The 17,476-nt window shown below is 44.6% G+C and overlaps 1 protein-coding gene across 28 annotated transcripts in view; it reads right to left on the reverse strand.

The window, feature by feature from the left end:
• SLC41A3 (solute carrier family 41 member 3) overlaps positions 1 to 17,476 on the reverse strand; it is a 99,229-nt gene that overhangs the window by 15,257 nt on the left and 66,496 nt on the right. For 27 of the 28 annotated variants that reach the window (XM_039843556.1, XM_039843554.1, XM_039843561.1 and 24 more), the window contains 4 exons: positions 11,779 to 11,850; positions 6,999 to 7,143; positions 3,596 to 3,742; positions 734 to 878 (listed from right to left, as the gene is read on the reverse strand). In XM_039843556.1, the coding sequence (XP_039699490.1) occupies positions 734 to 878; positions 3,596 to 3,742; positions 6,999 to 7,143; positions 11,779 to 11,850 (509 nt within the window). Of the gene's footprint in view, positions 1 to 733; positions 879 to 3,595; positions 3,743 to 6,998; positions 7,144 to 10,032; positions 10,118 to 11,778; positions 11,851 to 17,476 lie in introns of all 28 variants that reach the window. The other variant, XM_039843580.1, reaches the window with a different exon arrangement.

The raw sequence follows: 17,476 nt of genomic DNA on the forward strand, positions 1-17,476 counted from the left end.
GAGCAAAGTTACCTAGACCATAACCTCTCTTTCCTGAGAGTCAAAGTTAGGAAAGCACATCAGAAAGAACTGGGGCGGCCCCTGTCAGGGTCTACTAGTGGAAAGGGCCCTCAAGAATGAGGCTGGAGGGTGGAAGACCTGGGCTCAGCCGAAGGCCCAAGGGTCCAGGGTGATTCCTCTAGATCCCACCAGCAGCCATGCTGTGGAAATGGTGTTCACAGAGCCATTGCCTTGAGGCCAGGCAAAGGACTTCCTGCAGCCTAAGCAGGGGTCCAGGCCAGTGAGAGCTGTGACAACAGGGGAATGGGAGACCCGGTATCCCACAGTTCCAAGACAGGGCAGGGAGCCATGGCAGTAGTGTGCTCATCTGAAGTTTCCAGGTTCAGTTCTTTCTGACTCTCTGGTACTCTGGCAACTGTAAACAGGACTGCCTCTCAGAGAAAGTCTAGGGTTCTTGGTGAGAGGTGAGAGGAGAGAGAAAGAGAGGGGGGAAGGGGAGGGGAAAAGAGGAGGGGGAGGAAGGGGAGGGAGAGAGAAAAAAAGAGGAGGTTCGACTCAACCAGCACCAGGATTTGTAAAGGGGCCCACAGCTGCGGTTCACTCTAACCATGCTCAGGGCAGTAAGCATTATGCTCCTCTAGGGGCTCCTTGGCTCTTAGGCCACTCTTCTGATCACAAAGCCAGGGGATGGCACAGAGAAGGAGATGGGGCAGAGGCCCTCGTTCATGCTCACCTGCTGATCATCATTGCTAGGATGATTGGGAACCACCCAGACTTTAGGATCTTCATGGTGGGTGGGTTCTGCTTGGCAATGAGGACCCACACGGGGGTCAGGGCCATGAAGCCGATGGAGACCAGTGGAGTCAGATACCGACTGTCTGGAAAGAGAAAGAGGAGGAATAAAATGGGACACATGCATGCATGTGGCCAGGGCTGCAGAGATGAGAGGTGGGCTGGGAACTAAGGGCTCTAGAAGTCTGAGGAGACATTTCTGTCCTCATCCATTTAGGGTAGACCATCCCACTAGAACTTCCAAAGAATTTTTTCCATCCTGTTAAGTAACTGGAAAAGTTGCTCTCTGTCCTCAATTCCTGCCACATTCAACTTCATTTCTCTGGCTTTTTTGCTATTTTCCTGACATAAGTACCCTCTTTCACTTCTTCCCACCTCAACCTTATTATTATTATTAATGCTATCATTTATGGGATCATGACCGTGAGCCAGTGCTGTGCTTGGCACTTCCGGTGCATGAACTCATTTCATGTTCTCAACAATCCTGCTCAGATAGGTGGTGAGGAGGTGGCCCACCCAGGACATGAACCAGCAAGCAGTGAAATCAGGGCTATAGCTATAATCGATTAGTGATGCCAATCCTGCTCCCTCCTTGACATCTTTGTCTCATAGAGCTTGGATAATAGCTAGCTTTGCAGCTATATGTGTCCCTGTGTCATCTGAAGATGGACCTGGGTCTGGATCATCCAACTTGGGCACATAAGCAGGCATCATTCTTGCTTACTTCCTTTCTGTCTTGTACCGTGTGTGTGTGCGTGTGTGCGCGCGCGCGTGTGTGTGTGTACCACCTTCTCATGCACACAGACCAAGACACTAGCTTTCTCTAGAACTGTCCTCTCATCCCTGACCCTGCCTTCTGAGGGCATTCAGGGTGATGCATGCCCCTCTACTGAGTGGGTCCCAACATTCAGAGATGTTAGGTGTGGGTCCCCTTTCTCTCAGCACCATCATTAGAAGCACCCGCCTCTTGCCCTTCTCTGCAATAAGCAATCATGGTTCCTTCCTCTGCGACAGGGAGGTCTACTTCCTGGAGCAACTAATAAAAGGACAGGACACAAGTGCTCAAGGCGAGCTATAGACAAAGTGCTTCATGGTGGAAGTAGCCAGCCTCTTTGCCAGAAGATAGAAGGCCGGCTCAATGAGCTTTAAGCAAGTCTCAGACAAGTGGGGAGACAGCAGCCTATAGGAGCACCTACTTGCAGGACATTTTTGCGTCTAGTCCAATTTTTCTAGAACTACTCAGAAGCACTGGCAGAGGTTCTACCTTTGCCCCAACACTAGGGTAGTACTTCACCTGCATGTGGCTTGTCTTTCTGACTACACCAGCAGGTATGACGGTCGATGGCTCACTCTTTATCAGTGAAGATTCATCTGGTACGTACCAGGCCCAGTGACCTTTCTCCCCTCCAGTGCACCCAAGGTAAATTCATAGTCTAACTGGAGATATGGATAATCCAACAATGATTCAACATCTAATGAGTCCTGTCTTGGAACACACTATTCCAGTAGGGGTACAGCAGGGGCAGAGAGGAAGAGCCTGGGGACATCTGTGACTCATATCTATTTTGCAAATCAAACATGATTAACCTATATATAAATCTTGTTTTAAATTCAGTGTAAAAGTAAAATTAGGTCATCTTATCATTAGATCTTCATTGCCACTTACATGAAATTTGAGACTCTCCCAAACCATTAAATATTGTTGGTGGAAGACAATTCCCAGGGTGGCAAGGAGCCGAAACCATAGCTGAGACAGAAAGGATCCTGGTAGCTGAACACTCTAAGTCAGATGTGTTTTCTTGCTCTGCTTCAGTTGCCAACATGTAAAAACGGGATGATGTCTCAAATCCTTGAGCCCATGTTCCCATGGGCAATGATAAACTGAAGCAACACCGTGGCTGCTCTTTCATCTGGAATATTTCCTCCTACCAACCATCACCACATGCCCCATCGCTCCCCACTGATTTCAGCACCATACGCTCCACTCATTTATGCTACCTGCCTCGAGGAATGTGGGGTCCTGATTGTGTTCAGAATCAACAGTTACTAGATGCAAATGACTGTGTGCAGCCGCCTTAGCAAGATTATACCAGGTAGAAGGTAAACAATGTGACGCTTGGAGGGGAGTGGTCAGCAGTGGAAACCCAGCAGGGGAGAACCATCTGGGCAAGAGTGATGCTGCCTTTCCACACTGCCCAGGGCCTGAGCAAACTCCTGGGGAGCCCTCTGGTAGAGTAAGGGCATGTTGCCACAGGACATGTGAACGTCTCTCTGAGCTGCTAAGCAGGTTACCAGGCTGCCTTCTGAGGGGTCCTGGCTTCCCCTGCCTTGTGCCTGCAGGGAGAGCATATGTTGCCACTGCTTTTGCCCGTGGCTGAGACATTCCTCCTTGGGAGCCACTTCTTGGGCAGTTGATATGTGTCCAATGTAAACTGCCTTCCCCAAGGCACTGTCACCTGTGAGGATGCACCGAAGTGGCCAGACCAGCCACGGGCCCTCCCTGGCCTCCTTGCATACCCTGGTCCTGAGGTGGAAACTGAAAACCTACGCGTCTGCTGACTTGAGGAGTGTATCCTGTCTAACACAGTTGAAAGAGCTTGAGATACTTGCTGGAAGACACCCTGATTTGTGCAATGACCTCAGGGTTTGCCTCTGTAAAAGAAGGATTTCTGACTTCACAACAGAACCCACAGGTTCCTTCTTGAGGGAATGGGAATGGTCCCTGATTTGAATGTTGCAGGCTGGGTGCAAACATTCTTACTCAGCATTGCTGGTGAGCCCCTCTTCCTTGGGCACCTCCTACCTTTGTGTTTATAGAAGAAGCTGCTAATGAAAGCCAGGATGGACAACGTGATAAGGTCTCCCAGGCTGGCTGCAATGGGTGTGGCGATGTTGTCTGGGTTGACCCCAAACTTTCGAGCACCAATCACTATACAGACCATCAGTATTCCTGCAGAGAGGAGAGAGAAGAGACTCAAAACTCAGGAAATCAACTGACCCCAAGGAGGCTCAGTGGCACAGTGGAGAAGTGGCACAGGATGAGAAGATGGTCAGGAGGCTGCTCAGTAACTTCCCTCTCCCCACAAGCCCAGACTGAAGCCAGGCTGCCTAAGGAGGCTGGGAGGTTTGGACTATTCTTTGTAACTTACAGGCATGATGCTAACGAATGGCCTGAAAACTCTGATGATAAACTCGAACTTGTCAGGGAGATAGCAGGCGGGTGGTTCCCACACCACTTGGAACTACATACATGAAGCTCACAGCTCCTCACTGCAGGGAAGACACTCTAAAACTGCTCTGGGCTATGGACTGAGCTCAGTTCCCAAGGACTGAGCATGACCTCCTGTGCCTGTTGGAGTTCTTGGAGAAGAAGATGCCCGGGTAGAATGAGTCGTGTGAGAGGTTTGTTAGAGACAAAGCTTGTGAGGAAAAATGGGAGGGGCAAAAGTGCAGGGTGGTCTCTGAGGTAGGAGAGAGGGACGGAAGGAAGGGAGGCACATGCAGACCTCAGTGCAGTGCTGGGGAGCTCAGAAGAGCTATCAGAGGTCCTCAAAGGCATGTGAGCAGGTCCACATCTCTAGGGAACAGGCATCTATCAGCAGCCAGGCAGGGCCACCACTGGGTGGAGGCAGCATGTGGACTCCGAGTGCAGGGGTGATGGATTTTAGGGTGCAGCACTGGAGACCTGCTCCCTAGCTGGAGATCTGAGAGGTATCTTTTCATGGCCACCCCACCTGACGAGGTCCTATTTTCTGTTCTGACTCTGTTCTGAGGTAACTATCACATGTGAACTTCCAGCTCCATCTGCTGTCTAGGACTTAATCCAACAGCATTTCATGTGGGTCTTTAAGGAAAAACACTTTGTATCTTAGGTATTGGTATTTTAACACTTTACCCAGTATTCTGTAACTCTAAAAATAATTTGAATTTTCACCTCAATGCTGTCCTAAAACTGCCATCACTGGCCAGTTGTTTGTGCCCTATTTTGTGACCAGGTCACAGCTACTTTACCTTTTCTGAAATATCTGTGCTAAGTGAATCCGAGTTTGCATGACTGAGTTGGTGGTCTGGTGGCAATCTCACAGGCAGTATAGATAGAGATAACACCAGTTTGAGAGCATTTATTAAAAACTACCACCACCGCCTGGTCTTATGGCACAGTCATGTCGTGGTTACGCTGAGCCACTAGCAACATTTCTGATCTTCCATACATCTTTGGATAATCCCAATTATTTCTATGCAGCTGAGCTTCACCCATCTCTGGGCCTCAGTTTCCTCACCTGTAAAATGGGGAGGTAAGAATGGCATTCTCTACAAGGCCCCAGAAGAACAAGGCTGGCTTCCTGAATGATTTGATTGTATTGTTTCCAGAGGAGACTTCATGCCAAGTATCTCCTGGTTCTATTTCTCCAGCAGGTTTGGTATACTCATCCTGCCCTTCCTCTGATCAGACTGAGTGATGGTGCTGCCCCTCCTCACACACATGCACAGGCATGTGACCAGGAACAAACATCCCACCAGGGGAGTACAGCTTGTGAATCTTCTCCTAGGCTTCTGTACTCTTATCTCCTTCCCGATCATGTACCCTAGTACAGGAATGCAGCCCTTCCATCGATTGGCTGCCTGGTAGGAACAGAAATCACCAAATAATCCACCTTGTTAACTTACAGAAAGCTAAGCTCAAAGGAGTTTTGTGAGGTCAGATGCAGGTACAGAAGTATAAATACAAATCCAATTTATAAAGTTATCACTTGTTCCTTCTTGCACTTACACATGTAACACACACACACACATAATTCACAAGAGAACCAAAATCAAGTCCATTCATTCAGCAAACATTTAGGAGCTGGTTATATGCCTGGGCCTGTTTTAAGTGCTCTTATAACCATCAAGTTCTGTATTCGCAAGTAAATGCTTGTCGGGTGGAGGAACGGACGGTAAACAAGTAAGTGAATAAGCATATGAAGTAAATAAACAGGATACTAAAATAAAGCATGACTGATCAGAGAAGGCCTCAGAATGGAAGAGGCACTAGCACTTAACTGGAATTATCCATATGCTTCCATACTGATGTCTCACTCTGGACTAGAATATAAATGTCACAAAACACCATCACTGTGCATTTTGCTCACCTGTGTATCCCTAGCACCTTAACAGTGCCTGGTTCACAGTAGATAGTCAATACTGAATAATAATGAACGGGTGACATGTTATCATAATTGCCCAGCTACCAGTTCTCCACTGATGTGTGTGAGGTCCCCGATGATGGTGTTATGTTTGCCAATGCCTCTATCTTTCCACCTTCTGTAGACATGTATGAACAATCTGCTGTGTGGCAGGCAGTGTGACAGAAGCGGCAGATGGAAGAATAGGATATGCCTTTCCCATGAACCCTGCTCTGAGGAGCTGACATTGTAGTAGGGAGGTGAGATAGAAAATGAACAAAGAAACAAGATAAGTTCAGATTTTCACAAGTACTCTAAAACAGGGGTCCACCAGTCAGTCCGTGGCCTGTTCAGAACTGGGCCACACAGCAGGAGGTGAGTGGCAGGTGAGAGAGCGAAGTTTCATCTGTATTTGCAGCTGCTCCCCAGCGCTAGAATCACCACCTCAGATTCACCGCAGATCATCGGGCATTAGATTCTCATAAGAGCACTGGTCCCTGGTGCCAAAAAGGTTGTGGTCCGAAGCTCTAAAAGGAAGATGGCATGGTGCAGTATAGCACGGTGGCAGTGGGAAAGGGAAGAAGGAAGGAGAGCTGTACCTGTGAGAGGGTAGTCAGAAAATGCCTCTCTGAGGAGATGAAACTTAAGCTAAAAACTGAGCCTTGCTCCCCACCGTGACTGTATACTACAGAACACACCACAGGCCCGTACGCAAGCTGTGCTCAAGAAACAGTAAAAGATTGACTGAATGAATGAATAGGTAAATGTGTCTACAGAGCACATGCCAATTCTTTAAATAAGCAGAGGGAAGAAAATTGAGTTAGCAGCTCACTGGCACACACACACACACTACCCAGGATACGGCTCACTGGCCTCTTCACCTGGCTCTTCTCCACCCGCTGGCACGACACTTGAGGCTCTACCATTAGTGCTCTATCTTTCAGAACTGAAAGCACAAAGAGCTGAAAGTGGAGCCCTGAGGGGTGGGGCATGACGGCAAGGCAGGAGAAGGAGCAGTGCTGGGGTGGGGACACAGCTCACCTAGGGCAAATGCAGCCAGGAAGGCGGTGATGACACTGCTGGCACACAGCAATTCCATCTTCGCAAAGTCTAACTCCCCCCTAGACACAGCTCCCAGCAGCAGGGCAGCCACAGCAGCCAGGAGCCCCACGACGGTAGCCTGCACCTGTCAGGGCAGAAATCGGCAACATGAAGAAGAGTCCCTCTGACTACCTCTGCTCCTCCCCGTCCTTCATCACACCTCCTCTCTAACCTTGAGAGGTCGAGTTAAAACAAAAACACCTTCCTTCAACCCACTTTCTCTGAAAACCACTGCTTTCCCCTCTGCTCCTTGTTCCTTGCCATTTTCTATCACAGAATCTGATTTTTCATCTTCTACTCAGCCCTTAGTCAAGGGTCACCAGGCTCTGGCTCATGGCTCCTCTCTCACTGCTCTGGGAAAGTGTTCTGTAACCACCAGCAGCACAGACAACTGACCTCCCTCATGGAAACGTTCCCTGATCTGCAGCTATGGCTCAGAGGCTTTTGTGCACATTTCCCATCAATCTCCCCAACATGCTTTCCTTGGCACTTGCCCTGCATACTGATGCCCCTTTCTCTGAATTCTCCCCCATCCTTGGCTGTAGTTCCCATCTCGTCTGGGTGAGGACACATCTCCGTGCCCACTTAGGCCAGTACAAGGGGGTGCCCCAGATCTGAGTATTAATACTGGCATCTGCTCTCTACAACTCAAAACATCTCAATGGAAACATGTTGTTTATTACAGAAGGTTGAACAAAGAGCTCTATCATATATATGGATGGGGTGAGTTAGTCTTTTAAAGATGAAAAATGCTCTCTTCAGTTTCGCCTATGTCATTCCAGCCAAAATCCGAACAAGATTTTTCATGAAACTTAACTCATTTTAAATTTCACGAAGATAAGTAGATGTGTGAAAACATCTAAAACAATTTTGAGAATGAGGATCAAGAGGGCGTTTTGGCATATTCGTTATCAACATGTATTTTAAAGCTATAGTAATTAAAACAGGTGTATTAACAGAAAAATAGATCAGCAGGACTGAATGGAGTCCAGGAATAGAATCATGAATATATAAAAATTTAATAGGATAAAAGTGGAATTTTAAATCTGTATGAAATATGTGACTATTGAATAAATAGGGTAAGAGAAAATGGATATTTGTTTGGGAAAAGTGAAATAAATTCCCATTTTATACTATTTATGCATGTGCACACTTGAACATAAAAATCTAATGTGTGAAATAGAAGAAAATATAGAATAATATGTTTCAGATTTTGGATTAGAGAAGGCCTTCTACTAAAATCTATAAAGAAAAATATAGATAAACTTAATTTAAGTCCAAATATGACTTCCATATAATACAAGATACCACAAAATTCAAAGACAGAGGTAGACTTGGAGAAAATATTTCCAACATCTATATCTAATAAAAGATTAGTATCTAGAATAATGAAGTCCATTTTACAAATCTGCTACTGCTGCTACTGCCACCACCACCACCACCACCACCACCACCACCACCACCACCTGATAGAAAAATGAACATGGGATGTGGACAGAGAATTCACAGAAAATTAAATACAAATAGCTAAGAAACATGAAAAGATAATCAACCTCCCTAGCAGTCAGGAAAATTTTAAATGAAATCGCAATTTGATTTCATCCTATTTATTTGTACTTCTGTTGGTCTTCCTCTATTAAAAGATAAGCACCGTCTTAGTTTCTGCTGGGGTCCCCAGCTCTGAGAAGATAGCCTGAATCTCAGCCCTTATCTGTGCTCCCAAATAAAGGGATGAATAAATCAATGAGTGGATGAGATATACTATTTTTACCTATCAGACTAAGTAAAATTAAAATTTAAAAGATTGATAATATCAAGTACATATTGACAAATATGTGGGAAAATGGGTTCTTATACACTGATGGTGGTAAAATTGGCATAAGAATTTTGGAGGGAAATTTGGCTGTAAATTACTTTATATACATAATATACTTTATGATCTAGCATTTCCCAGGGAAACAATTGCACATGTGTACAAAGAACCATATAATAATAATGATGATGTTTAGAACTGCTATTTACTTTTTACTATTTGCCATTTAAAGTTATTTTCATTCATTAGGCCATTAAAAGTACAAATTACAGAACTATAAGTACGAAAACACGTCATATATTGTCTATGGGCATATTCATATGTATACTGTAGATGCAAAACATGGTCTAGAAGAATATTTTCAATGCTGGTGAGGTTACAGAGAAATTAGTAATCAAACATTAATACTAGTGCTATTATTTAATACTAAGAAATCAAATATTTTGTAATCCTTTTGGGAAAATCTGGAGCTTTAAACTGTTCACATGTTCTGAACTTGTGGCAAGTTTTCTTAAGAAATTTATACGAAAAGAGAAAATTTTTGTTGTAGCATAATGTATCTAGAATAAGCCTACAAACAACTGTAGCTGTGCCCACGGGGTTAAATAAAGTGGGAGAGGGCCGAAGTTGGGCAGGTTTGCATTGGCTCTTTTGGGCCAGCTCTCAGCGGCTGTCCTTCAGTCTTACCAGGTAGTTTCCAGGCCCTACCATTTGTTAACTTTTAAATACCACTCTAGGGTATATTTAAAAGATGGCATATTCTGAAGCTATTAAAAAGTTTAATTATGAAACTTGCTGCACCATTTATGATTCAATGTTAAGCTTTTTAAAAATGGAGGGGACAAAATTATACCCAGGCTATCATTAGGACCATGTGCCAAGCCACTCCCAGGCCCAGAGCAGGACTTAATAAATGTTTGCTGAGAATCAATCATATGGAAATGTACATGCATATGGACAAGAATTTGGTGAAAACAGAAAAGTAAAACCAGTGACTCGTAGCCGAGGCATTTATTACCTGCCCCTTGCTAGACCCTCTGTTAAGAGTATCACGAGCATCTATTTTAATCTCCGAAGCTCTTCAGCTATAGGCCAATTTGGCTATAAATTATCCATATACCTTATCGTATATTATGGGTACTCCTGGCCCATGCAACTCACCTCAAGTAGAGAAGGCTGACATCTAAACACAGAATTGCAACAAGGGCAGCCCCAGCAGCACAAGCAAGGCACCAAAGAGCTGTACCTGGTGTCAGGTTGGAAATGAGATCTGATTGGAATCTTTAAAGGGCTTCATTGCCAGGTGAACAAGAGGAGAAAGGACATTTCGAGGGGAGGTAACTGCATATGCAAAGGCTGGACATGAGGCTGGTGGGTAAGTTAGGATCAGACCATGAATGCCTTTTGGGCCATTCTCACACTTGGACAAGGGGAACTAACAAAAGGGCTTAAGGAGAAAGAGGCCTGATCAGCTTTAGGTTTTAGAAAACATCACTCAGGTGGCCATGCAGAAGTGAGCTGAAGGTCAAGAAGCCTGGAGCAGTTAAAACAGTAAAGAGGTTTGCAGTCAGCTAGGGGACCAAGAGGCCAAGCAAGGAGAAACAGGGCTAGATTCCAGCATAGCTCAGAGGTAGAATGCTCAGTGACTAGATGTATGGATAAGGGGCAGAGAAGCGAAATATAATTTGGTTTCCAGCTTGATTGAATGGAAAAGACTATTCACTAGGCACAGCTAGAGTGACAGAGTGATTGATTACCATGGGCAAGCTAGACGCCATGCTCCCCTCCCCTCCATGATCCACAGCTCAAAACCACCCACTTCATAGGTAAAGTAAAGAGACTCGCCTGAGGGTCCCTGGCTGGCTGACTCCCAGAATGAGATTTCAACCATCAAACAAGATTGAGTTAAGGACTTCAGAAGAGGTAAGTGTGAGGAGGGAAGGTGACAAGGCCAGATCTGGCTATGCTGTTTAGAGGATGCTTCTGGGACAGGCAGATGGAGGAGCCAAGTAGAGAGCTAGAAATCAGGGCTCTGGAACCCAGGTGAGAAGTAAAGTCAGTATCCTAATTTGATAGACAGGGAAATATGGCTAAGTAAGGCCACCAGTTAATAAATATTGGCCTTAACTCCAGGCCTGTCTCAGAGTCCAGGTTCTTTTTTCTGCCACAGGCTTCCCCCAGCCAGAGAAGCCCAGAAGGTTCTGGATAGAGCCATTTCCTGTCTAGATCCAGCCCCAGCTTTCACCGAACCTTAAGCCAATCTCTTCCCAGGCTCCTCCTGCCTTGGGTGTTCCTGACTCTGAGATGCCAAGGATGAGCATTTAGACCAACTAGGGTCTGCTAGAAGGAGGTACAAATTTGAAAGAGCATGAAGCATTTAAGAGATAAAGTCTTGCAAAGGCTGAGAAGGAAAAGGCAGAGAGGCAGGTGTGGGGCCAAGGAGGAATTTCCAAGGAGGAATTTCCAGGCAGGAAGGATATGCAGAAAGAATAAGTAGGATCACATGCACAAGGCAATCAAAGGAGGATAGTAGCAACCTTGGCAAGCATAGTTTGGGTAGAGAGTGAGAAGAAAAGGCAGTTAGAACTCCAGGCTATGAGAAAGAGATCTGGCTGAGGGTGCAGGCCAGCTTCACAGAAGTGTTCTCCCCCTGTGGTCTGTGGACGAACTTAGTTGGAGTCAGATCTGAGCAAGTATAGGTGAATCTTTCAAGAAGCTTCTAGCTGCTGCAAGAGTATAGTCTGGTGGGCGTGGGGTGGATAAACAGGTGGCTCCCATCCCCAAAGCCCAGTCCAGAGCACAGGGCCAAGGGCTCACTTAGCTTCCCCCATTCCTACCCAGAGAGGGCCTATCTGTAGATTCAAAAGTGAGGAGGGGACGCATCAGTCAGACAAAGAGGAGAGTCACCTGAATGAGGGCGAGGTTACTGCTGATGACTCTGTGCTGATCCCGGGGGTCATCAATTTGTCCAGTGTTGGCCTAGGATAGAGAAAAAACAAAAAGAGTAAGTCTGGCTAGGCCCAAAGCCAGGTTAATCCTTCCTAGAAAAGGCAGTGCCTCAGGGGAGAAATCAGCAAATACCCTTTCACTGATGTCAGAACAAATTATTCTGACCAGCTTTCAAAACTGTGACTGGGGATTGAGGGAGGAAGATGGTGGACTAGGTAAAAGCAAGGTTCGTTTTCTTCCAGGTCCGCGTTGGAATTACAACCAAATTATAAAATGATCAACATGGAGAATCACCTGAAGTCCAGCTGATCGTAACATGTACACCTGATAATATAAAGGAGCCACATCGAAGCCGGCAGGAGAGGCAAAGTCGTGAATCGGGCTGGACCCACACTCGCGGGTAGTGGAGGAACACAGGGAGGGAGAGTGAGGCTACAGGGGCTCTCCTGAAGGCGAGGGAGGTCCTGGTCTCATTTGGGAGATCCCCAGCCCAGGGAAGAGGAGATTCCAATAACTCTGACTGTAAAAACCAGAGGGGATTCCGGCTGTCTGGGTGAGATGGAAGGAGACTGAGACTCTAGACGGCCCTTTGAAGGACCCGCGCACAGGCTTTCTGACCTGCGGACACTCACCCGGAACACCGGCAGTGGGTCAGAGTCTCCTGCGGGATTCATACTGAGAAAGTCTGCATTACCTGGAGTCAGAACGAGGGCTGGAAGGGCAGCCACCATTGTGCCTTACCAGGCAATCTACAGACCAAGCCAGCTTGACTGTGCAGACCCCTTCCACAGGGCCATTAGGAAAACACTGGCCTGAGGAGATCAGGCTACCCAACCCAACCTGCAGATTACCAGGGGCTTTTGTTGCTAGATGGCTGTCACACCCTGCGGAGATTCAGGGTCAAGCATTTGCAACTGGCAGCCAGCGCTGTAAGCCAAGCATTTCCGAGACAGGGTCAGGCAGATCACTGCTGCTAACAGGAACTTGGGCGGATCTCGGGGATCTGTGGGCCAGTCCCGGACAGCAGCTGGTCTTGCTATGAACGGTTACCAAAGTTGCAGCAAGACTGAGGCTGTATGGATCTGACTGCCACTGTCTCCCTGAGACACCGTCCCACCCTCCCCACAGATTGCTCAGGCGGCCCATTGACAGTGAACTGCCACCGCCCTGCCTGCCCCGCTCCCAATCCACACAGGCAACACACTGGCTAGCACATGGCTGGAACTGCACAGAAATCAGTGGCAGGCAGACCATTGCTGCCTGTATGAGCTGCAATATCTCTTGAGGGGATCGCAGGGGTCTGTACTGGCCTGAGGGCCCTTGACTTCCTGAGCTCCCGCCCCATCCAATATACAAAGTGCCCGCTACACGTTGATAGGCAACTGCCCCTGCCCTGGGGTGGCCCAAGGTGGGCAGCAGCTTACCTTGCTATGATTGGAAATTTGTATAGGGAGCCACAAGAGACAGAGCTGGCATGTAAACTGACACTGCAGTGGCAGAGGGAAATTTACTCAATAAACCCAGGAGACTCCTGGGGTCCCTGTGTCACCCAACATGCATATCACCCAGAGGCTCTTCCAGTTTCAGAGACTTACGGGCAACTGACAGGCAGTGTGAGACCTGGAGGAGCACTGGTCCCTCTGCTAAACTGCCAGAGGTCAGGGACAGGAGAAAACTGACCACTGCCTACAGCATTGTCTCTTCCACTTACCTATAGCTCCAGCATAGGCAACCACCATCTGCGGATAGCTTTGTAGTTCCCACCAGGTAGCCTTGAGCAATCAAAAGCAGTGGCTGACCTTGGCCTATGGGGGAGCTCCTCCCGAGGGGCCACAAAACCAGTGCACCCTGGGGGTGGCATGAGACCACAGCATAGCAACTCCTGACTAGCCCCATTAGCGGTACACACAAAGGGTGGTTGCAACAAGTACACAAGCCTGCTAGGGCAAATCCCATTCAGTGGGATCAGCCCCCATACAGCAATTCTTACCCTGTGAGTGCAGCCAGTTCCCACAATTGGTCAGCCTGAGCGTTAATTCCATCCACTGATGTGCTAACAACAATAAGGCTTGGAGACAACAGAAGATCACACATGACCCACACAAAGATCACATCCAGAGCCCCTGGCATAGGGGATCAGGGAGAGAGCGCCAATGGGCCACACAGGACACCTTCCACATTAGGCCATCTGGCCAAGGCCGAGAGATGAAACAAATATTCCTGACACATAAAAATAAACATAGAGAGGCTAATAAAATGAGAAAACAAAGAAACATGCCACAAATGAAACAACAGGAGAAAACTCCAGAAAATAAGCTAAATGAAATGGAGGCAAGCAACCTACCAGAGACAGAGCTTAAAATAATAGTTATAAGGATGCTCAATGAACTTATAAGGAGAATGGATGAGCACAATGAGAATATCGACAGAGAGATAGTAAGCATAAACAAGGACATAGAAACCATAAAAAAGAACCAGACAGAAATGAAGAATACAATAACTGAAATGAAGAATACACTAGAAGGATTCAACAGTAGAGTGGACGAAGCAAAAGATCGAATCAGCGAACTGGAAACAGGTAGCAGAATACACCCAATCAGAACAACAAAAAGAAAAAAGAATTTAAAAAAATAAGTATAGTTTAAGAGACCTCTAGGACAACATGAAGTGTAACAATATCTGGATCATAGGAGTACCCAAAGGAGAAGAGAGAGAGCAAGGGATTGAGAATATATTTGAAGAAATAATGACAGAAAACTTCCCTAACCTGGCAAAGGAATTAGACATACAAGTTAAGGAAGCACAAAGATTCCCTAATAAGAGGAATTCAAACAGACTCACACCAAGACACATCATAATTAAAATGCCAACAGTCAAAGACAAAGAGAGAATCTTAAAAGCAGCAAGAGAAAGGCAGCTAGTTACTTACAAGGGTACCCCCATAAGAATGTCTGCTGATTTTTCAATGGAAACTTTGCAGGCCAGAAATATTCAAAGATATGAAAAACAAGAATCTACAACCACAAATACTCTACCCAGGAAAGCTTTCAACTAAAATGCAAGGTGAGATAGCTTCCCAGATAGGAAAAAGCTTAAGGAATTCATCACCAACAAGTCAGTATTATGAGAAATATTAAAGGGACTTCTGTGAAAAGAGAAGGGGTAAAAAAATAGAAATAACAAATACGAATAATAAAATGGCTGTAACTATATCTCTACTAGTAATCACTTTAAATGTAAATGGATTAAATGCTCCAATCAAAAGACACTGGGTCGCCGAATGGATGAGAAAACAAGACCCATGCATATGCTGTCTACAAGAAACCCACTTCAGATCGAATGACACTCACAGACTGAAAGTAAAGGGATGGAAAAAGATATTTCACGCAAATGGAAAAAAAAAAAAAGCTGGAGTAGTGATATTTAGATAAAAGAGACTTTAAAACAAAGTCTATAATAAGAGACAAAAAAGGTCATTACATAATGATAAAGGGCTCGATAAATCAAGAGGCCATAACCCTAGTAAACATATACGCGCCCAACAGAGGAGCACCTACGTACATAAAGCAATTATTGACTGACATAAAAGGAGAAATCAGCAGTAATACACTCATAGTAGGCGACTTTTAACAACCCATTGACACCAATGGACAGATCTTCCAGACAAAGAATCAACAAGAAAACAATAGACCTAAAAGACACATGAGACCAGATGGATTTAACAGTTATTTTCAGAGCATTTCACCCTAAAGCAGCAAAATACACATTCTTCTCAAGTGCACATGGAACATTTTCCAGGATAGACCACATGTTAGAACACAAAACAAGTCTCAATAAATTTAAGAAGACTGAAATCATATCAATCATCTTCTCTGATCACAACGGTATGAAACTAGAAAAAAAACTGGAAAATACACAAACACATGGAGGATAAATAACATGCTACCAAACAATGAATGGGTTATTAATGAGATCAAGGAAGAAATCAAAAGATACCTAGAAACAAATGAAAATGAAAACACAATGACTCAAACTTTACGGGACACAGCGAAAGCAGTCCTAAGAGAGAAATTCATAGCAATATAGGCCTACCTCAAGAAACAATAAAAAGCTCAAATAAACAATCTAATCTTACAATTAAAAGAACTAGAAAAAGAACAGCAAACAAAGCCCAAAGTGAATAGAAAAAAGGAAATAATAAAGATCAGAGCAGAAATAAACAAAATAGAGTCTAGAAAAACAATACAAAAGATTAATGAAACCAAGAGCTAAACAAAATTGACAGATCCTTAGCCAGACTCATCAAGGAAAAAAGAAAGAGGACTCAAACATATAAAATCAAAAATGAAAGAGGATAAATAACTATGACTCCATAGAAACACAAAGGATCATAAGAAAATACTATGAACAATTATATATCAACAAATTGGAAAATCTGGAAGAAATGGACACATTCCTAGAAACATACACTCTCCCAAGACTGAGTCAAGAAGAAACAGAAAATCTGAACCAACCAATTACCACCAACGAAATAGAATCAGTAATCAAAAATCTCCCCAAAAGCAAAAGTCCTGGACCAGATAGCTTCATGGGAGAATTTTACCAAACATTCAAAGAAGAATTAACACCTATTCTTCTCAAACTATTCCAAAAAATTCAAGAAGAGGAAAGGCTTCGCTCCCTCACTCCTTTTATGAGGACATCATTACCTTGATTCCAAAACTAGACAAAGACATTACAAAAAAAGAAAACTATAGGCTGATATCTCTTATGAACACTGATGCAAAAATCCTCAAGAAAATATTAGCAAACCGAATTCAGCAGTATATTAAAAATATCATATACCATGATCGAGTTGGATTTATTCCTGGGATGCAAGGTTGGTACAATATTCACAAATCAATTAATGTGATACACCACATTAACAAATTGAAAGATAAAAACCATATGATCATATCAATAGATGCAGAAAAAGCATTTGACAAAATTCAGCATCCATTTATGATGAAAACTCTCAGCAAAGTGGGAATAGAGGGAACATACCTCAACATAATAAAGGCCATATATGACAAACCTACAGCTAACATCATACTCAGTGGGGAAAACTAAAAGCATTTTCCTTAAGATCAGGAACAAGACAAGGATGCCCACTTTTACCACTCTTCTTCAACATTGTATTGGAAGTCTTAACCACAGCAATAAGACAAGAAAGAGAAAGAAAACATACTACCCAGAGCAATCTATAGATTCAATGCAATCTCTATCGAAATACCAATGGCATTTTTCAGAGTGCTAGAACAAATAATCCTAAAATGAATATGGAACCATAAAAGACCCCGAATAGCCACGGCAATCTTGAGAAAGAAGAACAAAGTTGGAGGGATCACAGTACCTGATATCAAACCACACTACAAGGCTACAGTAATCAAAACAGCAAGGTACTGGCATAACAACAGATACATTGATCAATGGAACAGAATAGAAAGCCCAGAAATAAATCTACGCCTATATGCTCACTTAATATATGACAAAGGAGGTAAGAATATACAATGGGGAAAAGACAGTCTCTTCAATAAATGGTGTTGGGAAAATTGGACAGATACATGCAAAACAAAACAAAACAAAACAAAACAAAACAAAACAAATTAAAGACTTA

The sequence above is a fragment of the Pteropus medius genome, unplaced genomic scaffold (assembly GCF_902729225.1).
Source record: "Pteropus medius unplaced genomic scaffold, Ma_sr-lr_union100, whole genome shotgun sequence".
Classification (NCBI taxonomy): Eukaryota; Metazoa; Chordata; class Mammalia; order Chiroptera; family Pteropodidae; genus Pteropus; species Pteropus medius.